Genomic DNA, 17,741 nt, shown 5'->3' with positions numbered 1-17,741 from the left:
TTTCCCTGAAAATATTACTGGGCAATATCTTGTCCAGTTTGTCAAGTAGGCTATGTCTTGGTGAATATGGCACACAGCAATTCCATTGAGCCTTTTTTGTGTCATGGTTGATCGCAACCATGTTTTCAATCTGCATAACGCACTGAAACTGCGCTCTGCCTCCGCAGATGATATGGGCACCACCATCAGCAACCTTACTAGTGTCTCTACCTGCTAATACACGCTAACAACGTTACACACGCTAATACACGCTAACAACGTTACACACGCGAATACTTCGCTAACATTGCCTAATCAGCTGTGCAGTTATTAACCGATGCTTGTGGCCTTACGTAGGGAGAGTGGTGGGGACGGATCGGGGTCACTAGGAATCTGTCCCCAGTGCCATCTGCGCGCATGACTCCTCCTACAATTCTTGTCCAATCTAGCGCATATCATCATCAGAGAAACCCTCACTCAAATTATCAAAGGATTTTTGATTTTCAAAACTGTTTGTCCGGTACAGCCAATCAAGAAAATCGGCAGCAAAGCAACCAAACAGGAAGTTGGGTCATATCTCAGTAACTCTTTGACACATCAACACCAAACTTGGTATCTCGACTCGGAACCCTTCTGAGGATGTCAATTTTTTTTGTGTCATGTGACCACTGGGAGTGGCCGCAGGAAGCAAAAATGCGTTTTGGCCAATAACTGTTGATTTGTTTGCCTTTATTAATTGATTCCTTTGTCTCGTGATATCTTGGGAGATCCTGTGTCTAACACATGATAACGTGTGATACCAGCCGAATTGATACGGCCGCCATTTTGAATGAATGAAAAAAAGTGTTTTCTCTACTCCTCCTACAAAGTGTGTCCAATCTTCACCAAATTTGGCAGAGAATAGGTGTTTTTGACTTCATGCAGCGCCGGCGACGCCGACAGACAGCTGCACCTGGCTGACTTGAAGCAGTGAATGCCATTGGCTGCTTCAAGTCAGCCGGCTGTCGGTGCCGATGGCGCTGCATGAAGTCGAACACACCTATTATATTCAGACCAAGCCTCACAAAAGTTATCACATGTTTTTTCTAATTTTCAATTTCGGTTTGCGCGGTGAAGCCTGGCAGAGCTATACAATATAATATAAAATACGATAAAATAAAATTATATACCGTATTTCTTTGATTAAACGCTGCCCTCAAATCAACGCCGCCCTCGAATAAACGCTGCACCAAAAATGAACATTGTTATAAACGCCGCCCTCGATTAAACGCCGCACCAAAAAAATCAGAAAACGGTTATTTAATTGGTTGAATTAAAACTGTATTTATTACACAAGTAAATCACAAGTGTAGGCTACTTTAATTCCCTCAAAGCACTGGCAGACATAAGTGGCTTTCTTGCTACAGGTTTATTTGAAGCTTTTTCTCCAAATCCACCGTGAAAACTAAACCCACAGTGTAACGAGAAAATAAAGACCACATTAGCTTAATATGAACATACAATGACATGCGCAGCATGTAAATAACGTTCACCAAAGTAAAATACAGACAAAAAACAACATACCTCGTTGGCTGCATGCTGTAGGCTACACAAGGGAATAGAGGTTTCCTTCGATTGCTAACATCCGCTATAACAACCTTAAACTTATCGGAGAATTTAATTGTCCGTGCTTCGCTCGCTGTTAGCTTGTCGAATCTCACTCATGAGCGTCCCAAAAGGCCTTCAAAATAAAGGCATTTTACTCTTACCAAATAAAGTCACTTAATAATACTGAATGCAATTATATAATTCTAAATTATGACATTGGTTGAAAACAAATTATACATTGTTATAATGTAATTGCGACAATTACATGACGTAGGCCTACAATATAGCGAGGTAGCTGACTTCACCACTCGCAAATTTGCCTTTCATCAACCCCAAGTTTGCGTGCTACAGATCTGTTGCTGCTGGTGAGTGCTTTCTGCACAGCTTTCTGTTTGAAAGCCAGTGGTGTAACTAGTGCAGCTGCACTAGTGCCCGTGGCGAAAGGGGGCCCGTCCTCAATCTCATCGTAGAAGTGAGACAATCTTACCGGCCAAACCATCTGCTTTCACATTGAAGAACTGACCGGGCCCCTCGCTCCGCTCAAAACACCGAAAGAAATTCATATGATCCAGTCCCATCAATTCGCAAACATTTCTCAATTATGGTGTCAGTTATTCATAATTATGAGCTATCACCTGCCCAATAAACATTTTAACAATAGTCAGTCTTAACAACAGCAAATAATTCATTTTGCCTCATTTGCCTTTTGCTGAATGAAACAAGTCTCGTTTTTATTAGGTAATTTTGCCATAAAAAAATAGCAAGGATGTCTGGGTAATATTGTTGTCAAAGATTCTATATCCCACCCACACATGTTGCGATTGTTTCCCATCCTGTTGTGTTGTGTGCATTGCGTTTCGTGTTGAGTAAGCGATAAGTAAGCTACCCCATGCCCTTCAAACACAAAAGTGGCTGCAGGAAGCAGCACGAACGCAAAGAGCAGGATGAAAGGGTGACAAAGCTGGCAAAATTATCTTCATTTGGATTTGAGGTGAAGAGTGTTCAAGAGGACGCTACGTCTGACCCCAAGCCCAACAGCAATGAGTGTGAAACTCAGCCACCAGTGTAGGATAAACACAACGTTTACTGTCTGGTATAGCCTAATTGAATGCATTTAGACATGGCTATTAAACGTCATAAAATGCATGTATAGGCCTATAGGCTAAGGCAGCAGCCAGGTTAGACATTGTAAACTGCGCAGGATGTAGTCGGAAAATCTAGATAGGCTAAACGTTAAGATAGCATATCTTACGAAAATAAAATCAAACATTCACCATTAAAGTGACAGTATTTTTTTTAGACTATAGTATTTCACGAGCAATTTCCTGTTGCAGGCCTAATGAGTTGGACAGAGAGGATTGCAGTGAGTCAGTTGTGGTCAGTGATCGTCAAACCGAAGCAGGAGTTGACAGTGATCAGGAGGACCATGTTGAGGAGATGCCAGTCAGTGCAGAACAGGATCAGACCAAAGCAAGAGCAGGACGACTGTCTTGTTACCCCACAGACAGGGGGAGTTTTGATGAAAATATCTTGGACGCTTCATTAAAAAGATATATACTTACTACTGGCTCTTGCAAACCTAAAGGTCCTTTCGCTAGGACAGTGATTCCCAATCCTGGTCCTCGGGCCCCCTGCCCTGCATGTTTTAGACCAGGGGTCACTAATTGGCGGACCGCTGTCCGGGTCCGGACCCAGGCGGTTCCTTATCTGGACTCGGACCTATAACCGACATATTATTATGTAATTAATTCCTTTTGACGGAACGTTTCCATTTTAACCGGCACATCTTTTTGTTCCAACTAAATGTGGTTTCTATCTTACTTGTCCAATACAAAGGTCCAATCAGGAGCTTTAATAACTGTAATCACCATGACATCTCACTCACTGAAAGTTGGCCGCAACCTCTGTGGGTCAGGTCGTGTGTGTCATTCGCAACAACGCAGGCTAATCGATTTGCTAACAGTACCTGTTTCTTCCTTAGTGAAAAACATGGCGTGCTCTAAACCCGGCAAAAATTTGATTCCAAAAATACCTAATTTCAGACAAGTATGCATTTGTGCTGCCGGTGGGGAGCACAAAACCGATGTGTTTAATGAGACGGTTGCCCTTGTCAATAGTGGTAGCTAATGTGAAACATCACTATCATGGCCGTGGGAACTAGTAGTGCTGTAGCACCCCCTGACAGCACGAGAATTTCCAATGATATGACTTGAAAATTCACCACCGCGGCACAGCCCAGCCCCGCAGTAGCGGACTGGCCATCGGGAGCACCGGGAGAAGAATAACAATGGAAAACCAGGCTAAGAAACGTAAGGGTGGGGCTGAAAAATTAAGAGACAAAAATACATTACCTTCACTAGACAAGGTTTTACCATTGAAAAACGGCTATGTTCATTTTACATAAAGCTCCAAAAACTATTTTGTGCTCAAATAAAGGCAAATTGTCTCGCATTAAGTATCCTAGCGTTCTCACGAACTAGCATCACATCAAACATAGAATGTGCATGCCCTATTTTTACTCCCAGTCCGTCCCTACCGCCCCGCAACATTAAGCACCCCCCTCCCCAGCAGCACCCCCTTGATAAAATATCCTATGTTCCCACGGCTATGGTCACTATGACACAAAGCATGGACACTTTGAACAAAATTACCCCCAGAACTCTGAGGTAAGGGCCAGAAAAATAAACCATAATTGTTCCGGACCCTGGACTGAATGGAAATTTGGTTAGTGGACCTTTTGGGTTTCTAATTGAGTACCCCTGTTTGAGACGTGTCCCTGCTCCAACACACCTGATTGAAATGAATAGGCTTCTGTTGAGCTTGATAATAGTACCAAATGGGTATCAAATAATACCCATTTAAGGAATCAGGTGTGTTGGAGCAGGGACATATCTAAAACATGCAGGGCAGGGGGGCCCGAGGACCAGGATTGAGAACCACTGCGCTAGGAATCAATTCAATCAATTCAACCCTTTTCAGTCATTTTATCACATCACAACAACGGCCGGTATCAAACTGCCCTGTGGTTGGCTTTGCTACTCACCAAAATTGGATTGTGTTTACTGTGAACCGTGCTGGCTATTTGGGGATCGCAGTTCACCTCATTATAACAACACGTGGGTGAAGGGGGTTAGAGACTGGAGGCATTTAGCAGAAAAAATAGAACGGCATGAATCCTCTCAATCTCATGTCACAGCATGTGTTGTCTTTGAGCAATGGAAACTTAATGGCACCATAGATGAGGGATGGATGTTCGTAATGCAGCACTCTTTTGGTGACAGGTGCTGGAGTGTATTGTAAATGTAATGCTGACTCTGGCTTGTTGTAACATTTCTTTCAGGGGCCATAGGGAGGTATTGGGGCAGCCAAACAGTGGGAATTTCCTTGCTATAATCAAGCTCTTGGCAGGCTATGATCCTGTGCCACAATCTCCCTCGCTCACCTCAGGGTCCGACTCCTCCCACCCTGGACACACTCTGTTTCAGCCACTCCCCTCCGGCAGAATGCTGCGGTCCATCAGGACCAAAACCTCACGCCATAAGAACAGTTTCTTCCCATCCGCTGCTGGCCTCTTCAACAAGGCCAAGGACTCGCACTGATATAACACTTTATCTATATTTATAAGTCCATCCACCACCTATTTTGCACAAGTAATTTTGCACTATGCTGCCCGATTCATATCATTTTGTATCTTGTACTTATAAAATAGAATATATCTCATTGTTTAGCTCTTTAGTACACTGTTTAGCTTAGTATTAGACCAAAAATCGTATTTATACATTCAACATTTTCTACTTTTTGTTGTTGTTGTAAAGATCCACATATGTTTATTGTATGCACCTTCCTGCCACTGTAAATTCTTACAAAACTTACATGGCAATAAAAACAAATTCTGATTCTGATTATACCCTTATTGTAATGTGTGCAGTCGATGGCATTGATTACATTTGGGAAAACTGTTTTCGCTGTAAATTACACTTTAATGTCGGCCTCGTTAACCGCAGTGAAAGGGAATCTAATGTACCTTGGGGACAGGCGGATCATGTCATCACACACCTCAGGCATCACATGACCGAGGGTGGATTGTCTTTCCCTCACCTGTCTGCCAGCTCCCGCTGAAAATCCCAGTTGCAGAGAACTTTTACAGTTGATGTGCTTGACTTTTCCTTGACTTTTGTTGGGCATTCCAACACCGGACCACGCTCACTCAGTACAGAGATCCAAAAGAAGGGCTTTTCAGATATGTAAAATGATTTATCAACCAGTCATCATTGTGGGCCAATAAATCAGCACAATCCCTGAACTCCCGCTTGCCTTAATCTCCCATTGGCAATATGCTCCAAAAGAACTAAAGCATTAAACCACCGATAGTATATGACAAATATATATCACATTTGGCATAACTCACTTGTGGCCCAAATTCACACAATTTCTTTCTGGCTAAATAGGCTAAAGCGATATCATTGGCATAATTTGTAGATAACCTATACAATTTACTCCCAGTAAATCAAGTAAAACTGTCATTTTTGTTAAGCATGCACGCACTTTCTCTCTGTCTTTTTGTCACTCTGTGTCGCCGTATAACAGCTAAAAACATAGCGTACCCATAGGTTCTAAAGTGCGCAGAAGGAACGCAGATTCTCTCGCCACGTTCTTTCATAAATCTGAAATTCTGTGAAGAAACACCCGTACACGTTTCTGCGCCCATTTTCATGCGTATGCGCCTTCGTACATTTGGCCTGTGTTTACCGTTGTTATCAATGCGATGGGTCTTCTCCTTGTTGTTGTCTATAGGGACACCATGTGTTTCCACCCACACCCAAGGGTCCACTATCGAGCTGGGCTTGTCCCACTCTGGTTTAGGAAGCTGCTGGGCCGAGATAACCTTGAAGGGAGTGGGACAGGGATTTTGGGTTACTGTTAAACAATTATGTTGTTTCATGTAATGCTCAAATAATCTCAATGATTATGTCTGGCGACCAACACAAGACTGCAATCAAAGATTTTGATTTACTAAATTCTATCTGTATGTATATTCAAAATTCTGTTTCTATCAAGTTCAGATAGAATCTTTATTTACATGTAATCAACGTTCAATATTTGCAGTCAAACAGCTATCCCAGAATGACTTTTGAATAGACCAAAAGAAAGACAATTTGATAAAGATCACTTTCTCTACCTAGATTGTGTTTGTTGTTGTGGTACCTGATAAACTGTTTGTAGACTGACCTGCATGTTGTATTTGAGATCCTGTTGCAGCACTTGTGAACACAGATTCTACCTACAAATGTTTTAACATGTTTTCATTTGAGATGTTATTGCTGTACTGTCCTATAGTCAGAGTTATGTAATGTTGTAGTTGAGATGATGCTATTGTTGTACTGGCAAAAGTAGGACCATACTTTGACATTAGCCACTGATATCCTGTGCACTTCTGTACCTCTGCTTCTTTGCTGTGGAGAAAAGCAACTGCTGAATGAATAAACTATAAGTGTGTGTATGTATAATTCCCATTTACCTGTATGGTGAGATGGATGGGGTTGTGGCCAGGCCCACCCCCAGTATTGTATGGGTTGAAGTTACAGTCAGGCTGGCACATGAAGGACGGTTTGAGGACATAGCCACAAAGGCCGTTGGGTGTGAATCTCCCCTGGTTCAAGTCCATCTGTTCACCTGGAGTCTGGAAGTTTAATGCCACTGGAAGAATAAAGGGATACATACAGTATATCTTTTTTGAGCTTCAAAATAAAGGTCCATACAAATATATAATGAATATTAAACCTGATGGCCTACTTATGTATTTTAGTTTCTTTTACATTGAATTGTGGTATTTAATAGTCTAATAATGTGCGCTAAAATATAAAGAATATTTGTCAGTAAATTGCTTAATGACCAGGTCCAGGTTCCTAATTCTTATGTTAATTGGGGTTAGGTTATAACGGCACGCACACATAAAATAACCTTCAAAACATCCATTTGTACCGCAAGTCCAGAAACCGGATAGGCATTCAAAAAGGATCTCGCAAGGCAAGCTCCTGAGAGTCAACATTAGTGATTGCAACACTTTCTGGACAATTCTGCTGAAGTAACCAAACACAATTCTAATTGCGACATTGAGATAACCAAACTCAGTCTCACTGTGGATTAAAAGGAAGCCTTTAACAAAAGAACCTTTTGTGAAAGGTTATATGGATTTGTTTAACTACTGCCAAGACTTAAATGGACTCTGCTTCAACCCACAACTACAACACACCGGCAAAAGTAAATGCAAATAGCTATATTTCTTACTTGTGACATTGGCATGAAGTAATTTATATTGTGTGTGTTTCATTAGACTACATGTAAAACTAACTCTCGTTAGTTTACCACTAGACCGGGGGTAGACTACTCAATAGGTGGGCACGGTCCGGATCCGGACACAGACACAATACAATTTTTCAAAATCAACATTCTAATTTAGTCATGATCCAAGCGAGTTTTCATTGGTGCATGATTTCACGCCCATATTGTTTTCCTACCAGAGCCATATAAAAAGAGAGTTGCGACACTCCCATGGTTATCGAAGAATGCGGAAGTAAAACGTGTCACATGCGACCTATAGTTCCAAACATTGTATTTTCCACCGCTCAACCCCATTCATTTTCAGTGTCTCCGAAGCAAGTTAGCTGGTAAATTGATGAAAATCCTGCATTTTTTCATATTTCTACCACCACATATCAATTGTTATTAGTAGTATTTTATACAGCCAGCTTTAGATAAAGTTTATCGTAAGATTATAGCTTGTTAGATTCTAAATGCAGTTAGAGCTAGACTGTAGGTCTAGTATCTAACGTAAGCAACACTTTTACTGAAGCTAGCTAGAGAGCACGTGTATGGGTCAATACTGTTAACCGGTGCCTTTTAATGTCCCCAGGAAATCCTACTTCATAATTGCTATAAAATGTTACAAAATGTTATTCTAAAAGGCTTTGATTATAGGTTTAGGTCTTCCTTATCATATAAATAACCAAAAAGTGTCTTTAAGACAATTCTTTTGTATTTTAACCACTTTGGGATTTTGTACACATGTTCGTTTTGCCATGTCCCCAGCACAAATTATCAACTTTTACAATAAATATTAGTCATTAAATAATAAAATACTCAAATTATTTGCTCATTATGTTTTAGATCAAGTTAAAATCTTTCTACTTATATAATGATGATGATTTAATAATGTAAACCATTTTTGGGGGGATTTACTGTGTTTGTCCCCAAAAAAGTTCCACCCTGTTAGTTTGTAGTTTTTCCCTCTTAAGAAAATAGCCTACACTTCCCATGACACAAAGTTCATGAAATTACATAATTTCAACTTGGCCAACTGAAAAATCACAACCTTAAATTTCCACCCTGTTAGGCTACTTTAAGAAAATAAATACAATTTTATAATTTCAAATATGGTTTATATAAGAAATAAAATGCTGTTCACATGTAGGGTCTCATGCTAGCTAGATCATGATCACTCACAGAGCTAGGGCTAACATAGTTAACACAATTCCCCCCTGTTAGGTTCCCCCGTTAGGTGTCAGGGTGTTAATATTGTTAGAAAAACTAACTAAAACTGCTTTATTAAGTTGTATTGAGGTTATGAGGTTAAAGAAGGGCGTCAATGTTTTGTGATTTAGGCCAATGAGTTGTTGATTTTATGTTTATTGTTGGTGGTAATTTCACCCATGTTATGTTACATTCCACCCTGTTATGCTCCATTCCACCCTGTTAGCTGAACACAATGAACTCATACAAAATTATTTGGTAATCATTTTTGGACAATAAACAAATCAAAACGAACAAGGGACATATAATGGACAAGAAAAAGTAAATACTGTTATGCCTTTACATTTTTTAAGCTTTGTGATTGTTATTCATATGTCCTAACAAGGTGGAATAATGTCACTGTCCATGTCTGAACCAAATGTCCATAATTATTAGGATTTAAGTGCATGAGCTTGGCCAATATGTTTTCAGTTTAACATATCCCTTTCCTGATTGAATGTTAAAAACAGGGAAAATAAATACTTTTGTTTTCAGAAGATACACCGGTTATCAGGATTGACCCGTATCATAACCAGAAGTCAGGTGGTTTATAGTCTGTCAAATTAGTTCTAGTTATTGGTGTTCGTTGGCATACAAAGGTAATCTTCACGTATTAGCATAGTTAGTACATGGTCCACTCACAGGTCCACTCACTAAAAACAAACTTGATCCTCTCACTGGACATATTGTATAATAAAATGTTTTATTGAATGCAATTGATTGCCTTGTATATTCTGTTCTATTTACAAAACTCATTGGGCCTCATTCACCAATATCTTCCTAAGTTATTTCTTAAATTTGTTCTTAAGAAAGTTCCTAAGAGAAATCTACGTGTGATTCATGACGTGCTCTTAAACAGCAGAATTGTTCGCAGGTGTGTTCTTAGAATGATGAATCCCAATATTTCGTAAGTTGAAAGCTCGTGCCCCATTGCTCCTACTTAGCATAGGTAAACGCCCTGTTAATTCCCATAAAAGGGCATGATATGGCAGGGCCGTGTGCACACTCAGAGAAATGTCAAAATGACGTGGTAAAGACGGTGGAGGCCTCGACAAAAGACAGAAAAACTTTAATAATTCTGAAGTGGAGGTACAGCTGCAAGAAGTTAGCGACAAACAACACATCATATTTAATAGCGTCAGCTGTGGATACAAAGCAGTAAATAAAACCTGATGCATGGAATGCAATTACTCATGCAGTGAACGCTGTATCTGAAGAAGTGCGCAGAACTGATGAAGTGAAATGAAATGGTTTAACTGAATTCTGAAGCAAAAAAACATATTTCAAAACATAGCCTAGAAGACAGTTGACTGTTACAAAATATCCATGAGGACTGCTCTTGGTAGCCTAAAGCGTCCCAACAGGTACTCGTCACTCTCTGCAAATAAATCGGTATGGTCACGGAAGATGCGTTCCCTCCTCAGGGGACGATCTGCAAAATTTTGCAGCATTTACATTTAGTCATTTAGCAGACGCTCTTATCCAGAGCGACTTACATTAAGTACAGGGACATTCCCCCCGAGGCAAGTAGGGTGAAGTGCCTTGCCCAAGGACACAACGTTGTGTTGCACGTCCGGGAGTCGAACCGGAAACCTTCTGATTACTAGCCCGATTCCCTAACCGCTCAGCCATCTGACCCCCCTGTAACCCCCCACAATAAACACGCCATTGTGTGATGTTGTCTTAGTGTGCGGAATAAGACTACTTTGGGCCTATAAATACCGTGATAAGTCACTTATTATTGGATGGCTAGGTTCCCCGTTAACATAATTGATGTGAATTGAAGGCAAAGCAAGGCTAGTTAATTTAAATAGGCCTAGCACAATTCATAAACCATGGCAATTCAAAGTGCTTTACAAATGAGCAGAAGTGTAAGTGTAGTGTGTATTTATTAAAACAAACAAAATTTAATTATGTGTAAAATAATAAAAAATATTAGTTGCAAGATTATAAAAGGAGACAAAATATTCCATTTTAAATTAGAACGGACGAAAACAGTATAACTACTTATTTTGCGCAAACATGTCAACTCTCAATTGTGCGTAAGAGTGCTCTTGGGTGTGCGTACATTCTGTTCTTACCTAAGAACAAATCCCAAATAAGAAAACATTGGTGAATGCCAGAATTTTCGTGAAAAATGCGTAAGTGGGGTTTAAGAGCAAATTTGTTCTTAAGAACATTTGGTGAATGAGGCCCATTGTCTTAAATTGAGCAGTTGCTGGTGTGATTGCTATCTAGATTAGATTCAACTTGCATCAAGTACTACAAATATAAATGTTGTTAACATAGTCAATTGTAAGTGGGTTTATGAATACAAAAACGTGTTTAAAATGTCCCATTTCAGGGCTCGACATTAAGGCTTGTCCGCGACAACTGGATTTTTTTGTAGGGCAAGTGGAAGAGAAATGTACTTGTCCCACTGGACAAGTTAAACCTCAAACAAAATAAAATGCCATGTTACTTAACGTTATGTGCCACTCATTATGTATATTTAACCTATTTTAAAGTAGCTATCTTTTTTACTCTGTGTTTCGGTGAAGTTGATCATTTCGTCTTGGTGAATTCTGCACCGAAAAGGTCGAGGAGGACAGCCTTTGAGAGAAAGCGATTCCCCATTGATCTGTCGCATCCAAATTTTGATTCATCGGAATTTTTATTTGGGTCACGAAAGTCTTGAAATTTGAGTGAGAATGCGTCGCCCGCATAGTCTTAGGTGGCAGCCATGTCTTGGTCCCCTGTTACACAGTTTTGACGTTAGCCTCAGTCAGACTCGGGTCACTCACTGGCAGTGAGTGTGTTCACAATGTGGCATTTCACTCCATTCTACACCAAAAACGTCAGGGAGGACTGCTTTTTGTAGATACGAGCCTGCTGAAGATAGCAAGAAGATACCAATCTCGGATTTCTTGTTTCATTCGTCATTTGCCTGAGAAAGCGACTTCCGTTATCCAGCCTATTCGAAAACCATTCAAACAGGTTGACAGCAGTGTTTTTTTTGGAACTACAGCGAGCTACTTGAACCACATGATCACGTGTCGGCAAGACCAAAGCGTGTCGCAACTCACTTTTTATATGGCTTTGTTTCCTACTAGATGTGGTTTCTTCTGTGTCCAATCCAAATATCTAATCAGGAGCTGTAATAGTAATCACCTTGACAACTCACTCACTCAACGTTGGCCGCAACCTCTGTGGGTCACGCAGGTTGTGTGTGTCATTCGCAACAATGCATGCTAATCAATTTGCTAACGGTAGCCTACCTGTTTCTTCCTTAGCAAAAATCATGCCATGACAAAACCCAGCAAAAAGCGAAAAGTTGATTCCGAAAATCTCAAATTTCAGACAGAATGGACTGGCAATTATGCATTTGTGTTCCCGGTGGGGAGCACAAAACCGATGTGTTTAATCTACAATGAGACGGTTGCCCTTGTCAAAAGTGGTAGAGCTAACGTGAAACGTCACTATGACACAAAGCAGAGACACTTCGAACAAAATTACCCCCAGAACTCTGAGGTAAGGGCCAGAAAAATAAACCATCACCCTGGACTGAATGTTAATTTGGTGAGTGAACCTTTTGAATTTCTAATTGAGTACCCCTGCACTAGACCATTCCTGTTCTTAGACAAGGTCAAATTATTTTCCCCTCTTCCCGCTCTTTTCACCTTTCCATTGTTCAATTTGTTATCCAACTCTAATACTAAAAGAATAACATTTCCAGGACCGTTCATTATATTTACATTTACTTCAATAAATCATTGTGCATGGGTTTGGGTTTACGAAGATCCGCCCATGGGTAAACCATGGGCGGATCTACAGGGGGGCCTAGAGGGGCAGTTGCCCCCCTAACTTTGGTGCCTGGACTGGAGCGACCGTCACCTTAAGGTTTCCTAAAAAAGATGGGTGATCATGTTTCCTTTGTGGACTGTAATTATCATTTTTTATTATAATAGGCTACTTGAGTAGGCCTATTGTCTGCTGTTTTATACTTGTAGTCCACTGCATCTAGGACAAAATTATTGTACTTTGAATTTTCATTTTGCTTTTTATACTTTTATTTTTTTAAAGATGCAGTTTTGTTTTGTTTGAACACTGGGCTCAGGCCCGGAGTGGCCATCGGAATAATCGGGAGAATTCACGTTGGGCCACTCTGCCTGCTCATAAATTGGGCCAGCAGATTGCCTGCTTTCTCTTAGTTTTTTCACACACCGAATAAAACCATATGTGTTAAGTTTGTTAAGTTAGTGTGTGTATGATAAGTAAGCTAATAGGCTACACTAGGTTTTAATCTAAATAAGCGCATGATCAGACTGTGCATTAAAAAGTGCAGTTTTCAGTTGTCGCGCATGATCTCTTTCTCAAACAAGTGCGTGTACCAAGGTTGTTGCCATGGAGACAACCCTAAACCATAATTTATTGTTGTGGAGGGAGTTAGCAAGATTAAGCTGATGTGAAAATAATAAAATGGATTGGAAAAAGATGCCAGGAGGAACTGAAAAAGTCAGGTAAAAAAAAATAAGATATGTCACTTCATAAATCTATGTTCCTGCAACAGTGGGAAAAATATGTTTTTTCAAATCGTTCAGGTAAAAATTTGGGTTATAATTTCCGCAAAAGATTTAACAATATGAGTCCAACGTAATGTTTATATTACATAAAGCTCCCAAAAAAATGTTGCACTGAAATTAATGCAAAAAATCTCGCTTGCGCTTAGCGCGCTCGCATTAATGTGAAGTTCTGATTTCACCTCACATAAAAACCTTGACTAGGTCCTAGGTTTGGGTTAAGCCCCGAATGTTCAACGTATGGCTCGGCCCCTGGTGGGGATGGGCTGGTTTTGGCCATTACACTGCTGAAAAATGGGTCCCACTCCGGCCCTGACTGGGCTTATTCCTGTTGTGAATTAAAAACGCTTGTAGTGTGTAAGGGCATGATTAAACAATAACTACCATAGTTTTTTGTGTTTGTTTTGTTAAAGCCATTCACATATAGTGATTCCCACGTACCGTTTACCCATGCCACCCTGCCAAGACCTCTTGCCACGCCTTTGCCACCCCATGTAAAATGTTCTAGATCCGCCACTGCCGTAAACCAATATCGAGGTGGTGCCCCGATGACTAAATACTTGATTATAGATCAAGTATATCTATTCTTAAACAACCACACCCTGCTACAGTCCCCTGAAGCTGCTGTTACGTGATGCAATTTCCATCATTGTGCAGCCGGTTTTCCCGAGGCTACTTTTAGCGCAAATAGGGGGTCAATGGTCCCCTATTGATCGGTAGATGGAGCTTCTTGCAAGCAATCAAGGCAAGGTTGGAAACTGAAGTGGCCTTGGTCAATCTGTCCCTCAAGTTCCCTTCAACGTATAGTCTACTCAAGTCAAGACACCGTCAACATTCCAAGCATTCCCATGCTTACACAGCTTTTTCACCACCTCAAGAATAGGCCCACATTTCCTTTAGCTTTCTAAGATGTTGTAGACATTTATTTATTTATTGTAACTCACTTGACTCATTTATACCTCTTGAAATTTCAGAGATTAATTTATTTGTTATGTGTATCCGATTTACAAAACATAGGCTACAATTATTGTTGCCGCTAATGTCATAACAAACTAATTGTGAGTACGTGTCTATATGGCTATGTAGTGAATTTAATACAATTGTTGAAACAATCATTTTGCATAGACTATACATTTGTATCTGTAAATCTTATTTACGATATAACCATCTTAATAACATATTTGTGCAAGTAAGTCCTTGCGACATCTGCTGATAGAAAAGCGAATCACAGCTTTGAAAGACAGGAAAGAAATGGCTGAATGTGCAGCTGGTAACAATTTTACATAAACAGGAGGAAAATAGCTTTGAACTAGCTTTTCCTGGTGTGATTTTCTAAATAATACTGGGTGATAAAACACACATATCTAGGATAAGTCAAGAAAAGCAGGATCCTGGAATTTGATCGAGTGTGAAGATATAATTATTTTTCTTTTCACTGCGGTGAAATGACCGGCGCTCATCACTTCTGATGATTAACACAAATCAATCACACTGTCTGAAGGCGTGAAAAGGTCAAGAATCTTTAAAGGGGGATTTCTGTACTAGAGCATTCCAGGTTTATTAACATTCAGATATGCAAATCTTCAACTACTTTCTGATTTCAATGTCTGACACATCATTTGAAATCTTACAATCTGCACTTTCACAATCTGTAAAAAACTGAGAAATGATCCTTGGCCGACAATGGCCCCTTTTCACCAGAGCGTGTCACATATTATACACTAACAATTCTGCTAATTCCAGATCAAGGTGACTGTGTACCTACCAATCTGGCAACCTCCATTCCACATTTCTTGTGGGTCATAGTTGGAAGACTGGAGGCGCTGGCCTGAGGGGTAGATCCGACTCAGCTGATGACTGTTGTGACGTACAAAATACTTCCCTGTAGGAATGAGAGCAACAGAGAGGTTAAGGGATGTTGAGACACACAACACATAAGACTTATGCATAACCTCACATACATTTGTGCTGAACGCCATTTCATCAAGGGCTTCCAGACACCAGGCATAAAAGCGTTCATGCAGCTGTGTTGAGTAATTTAAAAGAAACTTGATTTAATAATACTAGTGCACAGGGCCCGTGATGCAGTCAGTGATTGTCAGTGAAACACACAAATACAGATTCCTTGAACTATAGATAGTGCATAGTGCCCATGATAAAACTGGTGGCATACACACACAGATTCCTGGAATTATAGATAGGGCACAGTGCCCACGATGATGTTGGTGACTAAGACAGATTTCTGTAATTGTAGATAGATAGGGCAGTGCCCGTGATGCAGCTGGTGATGACAGTTCTTCTCAGTAGTTTTGGTACCTATATTTCTCAGATCACAATTTAAATTATCTGTCATCTCTGAAGTACAACCTGTATCTATTCTAGTCAAATTGCCAATGCTGTGGTAGCCAACATTCATGCAAATGACTATGTAGCCTTCATTGGTCTTCTGTTTCCTACGTTATAAATTGCTTATGTTATGTTGATCAAAATGTTCTATATTGGTTCTATGTTAAATTGTCTTATCACCACAAACATCTAAACATTTAGTTTATAACAGAAGTCATAACGTGCACAATGGTTGAGCCAGTTGTCATAATTGTAGGCCTAATTCACCATACATCGCTTGTACATTTACAATGTGTAGGCAGTTTTGACATCTGTAAACACATTAATTTAGGTAACAAAACTCACTGATCTATACTGATAGTATACCATTTTATATTGTCGTCCTGTTAGCTAGCCAGCCCCTATGAAAGCAGCTGATTTTCGGTTGTAAAAGCCTAAATAAATTTTCTATGGCAGGAAGGTGCATACGGTAAACATATAGGAGTTTTAAATATAAAATGTGGAAAATGTCAAATGTAGAAAATGACTAAATAACGAATTCTAAATAACGAAGCAGATTTTCCCTATTTTCATTGCAAATGCCTTTGTTAATCGCAAGGCTACTTAGGCAGATTTGTAAACACATTCATTTATGTAACAAAATTGACTGATCGATACTGAAAGTATATCCATATTTTTATATTGTCGTTCTGTTAGCTAGCCAGCCCCTTTGAAAGCAGCTGAATATCGGTTGTAAAAGCGAATTCGCTCCTAAATAACAAAACAGAATTTCCTTATTTTCCTTAATATTCATTATGTTTCATTATTTGAAGTCGAAATGCCAAACAACGTCAATCACGGCACTGAACTCCGTTGGATTATAAAGAGGACACTCACAGAATATGAATTTTGCAGAGTGCCCAGTTCTTGAGCTTATTGTGGGAAACTAAACCCATTCTAATTAGTACACATAGATTCCTGGCATTATTAGAGAGATGTACTCAGATTAATTCAAGTAAATATCACAGTGAATTGAGTGAGGATAATATATTATATTAGATACATATAACATTACATTCAATTAACAAAAAAACTAAAAAGTTGTTACCTAACCTAGTGAAATATTTTTTACTGAATGGAGTTAAATAAAGAACCACCCTTTAATGCCTGTGGTATTTGTCTCTTTACTTTTGCAAGAGGTTTGTGTGGATTGTTGAGCATGATTGGGAATAGAGGCTGTACGGTGCTCATATAAGGACTATCTAGTACGCTGGAAAGATCTTAATTTTACCTCAACTTTCACTGACTCAACAAACCGCTAGTAAATTAAACTAAGACACTTTTTCAAATATACAACACATCTGACACATTACCTGCTGGCATGTATTTGCTGAATGAGACAAGGTGATTTATTAAAATAAGACAACAGTAACCTTTTTTGAGTAGGTGTTGCTTAACATGCAAAAACAATTTATTCCTCCACAGAAGACCAACAGACATTCTCACACACAGACAGACAGACAATACCTGAGTCTTTGATATGTTTGAGGGCCTCACTCTCTGAGAAGGAGGACATCTCAGTTGGTAGTTTCTTGACCTCAAAACCTTTAAAGGAAACACTGCGAGTATATACCACCAGCTCTGACAGTTCTGCACTCAGCTTTGAGACACGTGGCTAGGGAGGAACGTACACACAAAAAGCAGATCTACATCAAACAGTAT

The 17,741-nt window shown here is 39.8% G+C and overlaps 2 protein-coding genes across 2 annotated transcripts in view; one reads left to right on the top strand and one right to left on the bottom strand.

Moving 5' to 3' along the window:
* LOC134031502 (sperm axonemal maintenance protein CFAP97D1-like) overlaps positions 1–5,233 on the top strand; it is a 63,611-nt gene extending 58,378 nt beyond the window's left edge. Inside the window, exon 6 of the mRNA XM_062475152.1 lies at positions 4,907–5,233. Within this exon, the coding sequence (XP_062331136.1) occupies positions 4,907–4,915 (9 nt within the window). The 3' untranslated portion in view covers positions 4,916–5,233. The remainder of the gene's footprint in view (positions 1–4,906) is intronic.
* The window catches only part of plcd3b (phospholipase C, delta 3b), an 80,641-nt gene that overhangs the window by 15,001 nt on the left and 47,899 nt on the right, over positions 1–17,741 (bottom strand). Inside the window, exons 10-13 of the mRNA XM_062475128.1 lie at positions 17,547–17,694; positions 15,460–15,576; positions 7,085–7,263; positions 6,316–6,451 (exon numbers count right to left, since the gene is read on the bottom strand). Of these exons, the coding sequence (XP_062331112.1) occupies positions 6,316–6,451; positions 7,085–7,263; positions 15,460–15,576; positions 17,547–17,694 (580 nt within the window). The remainder of the gene's footprint in view (positions 1–6,315; positions 6,452–7,084; positions 7,264–15,459; positions 15,577–17,546; positions 17,695–17,741) is intronic.

Source organism: Osmerus eperlanus, chromosome 12, assembly GCF_963692335.1.
Source record: "Osmerus eperlanus chromosome 12, fOsmEpe2.1, whole genome shotgun sequence".
Classification (NCBI taxonomy): Eukaryota; Metazoa; Chordata; class Actinopteri; order Osmeriformes; family Osmeridae; genus Osmerus; species Osmerus eperlanus.
The sequence above is the reverse complement of the archived record's forward strand: the minus strand, read 5'-3'. Positions and strand labels throughout refer to the sequence as shown.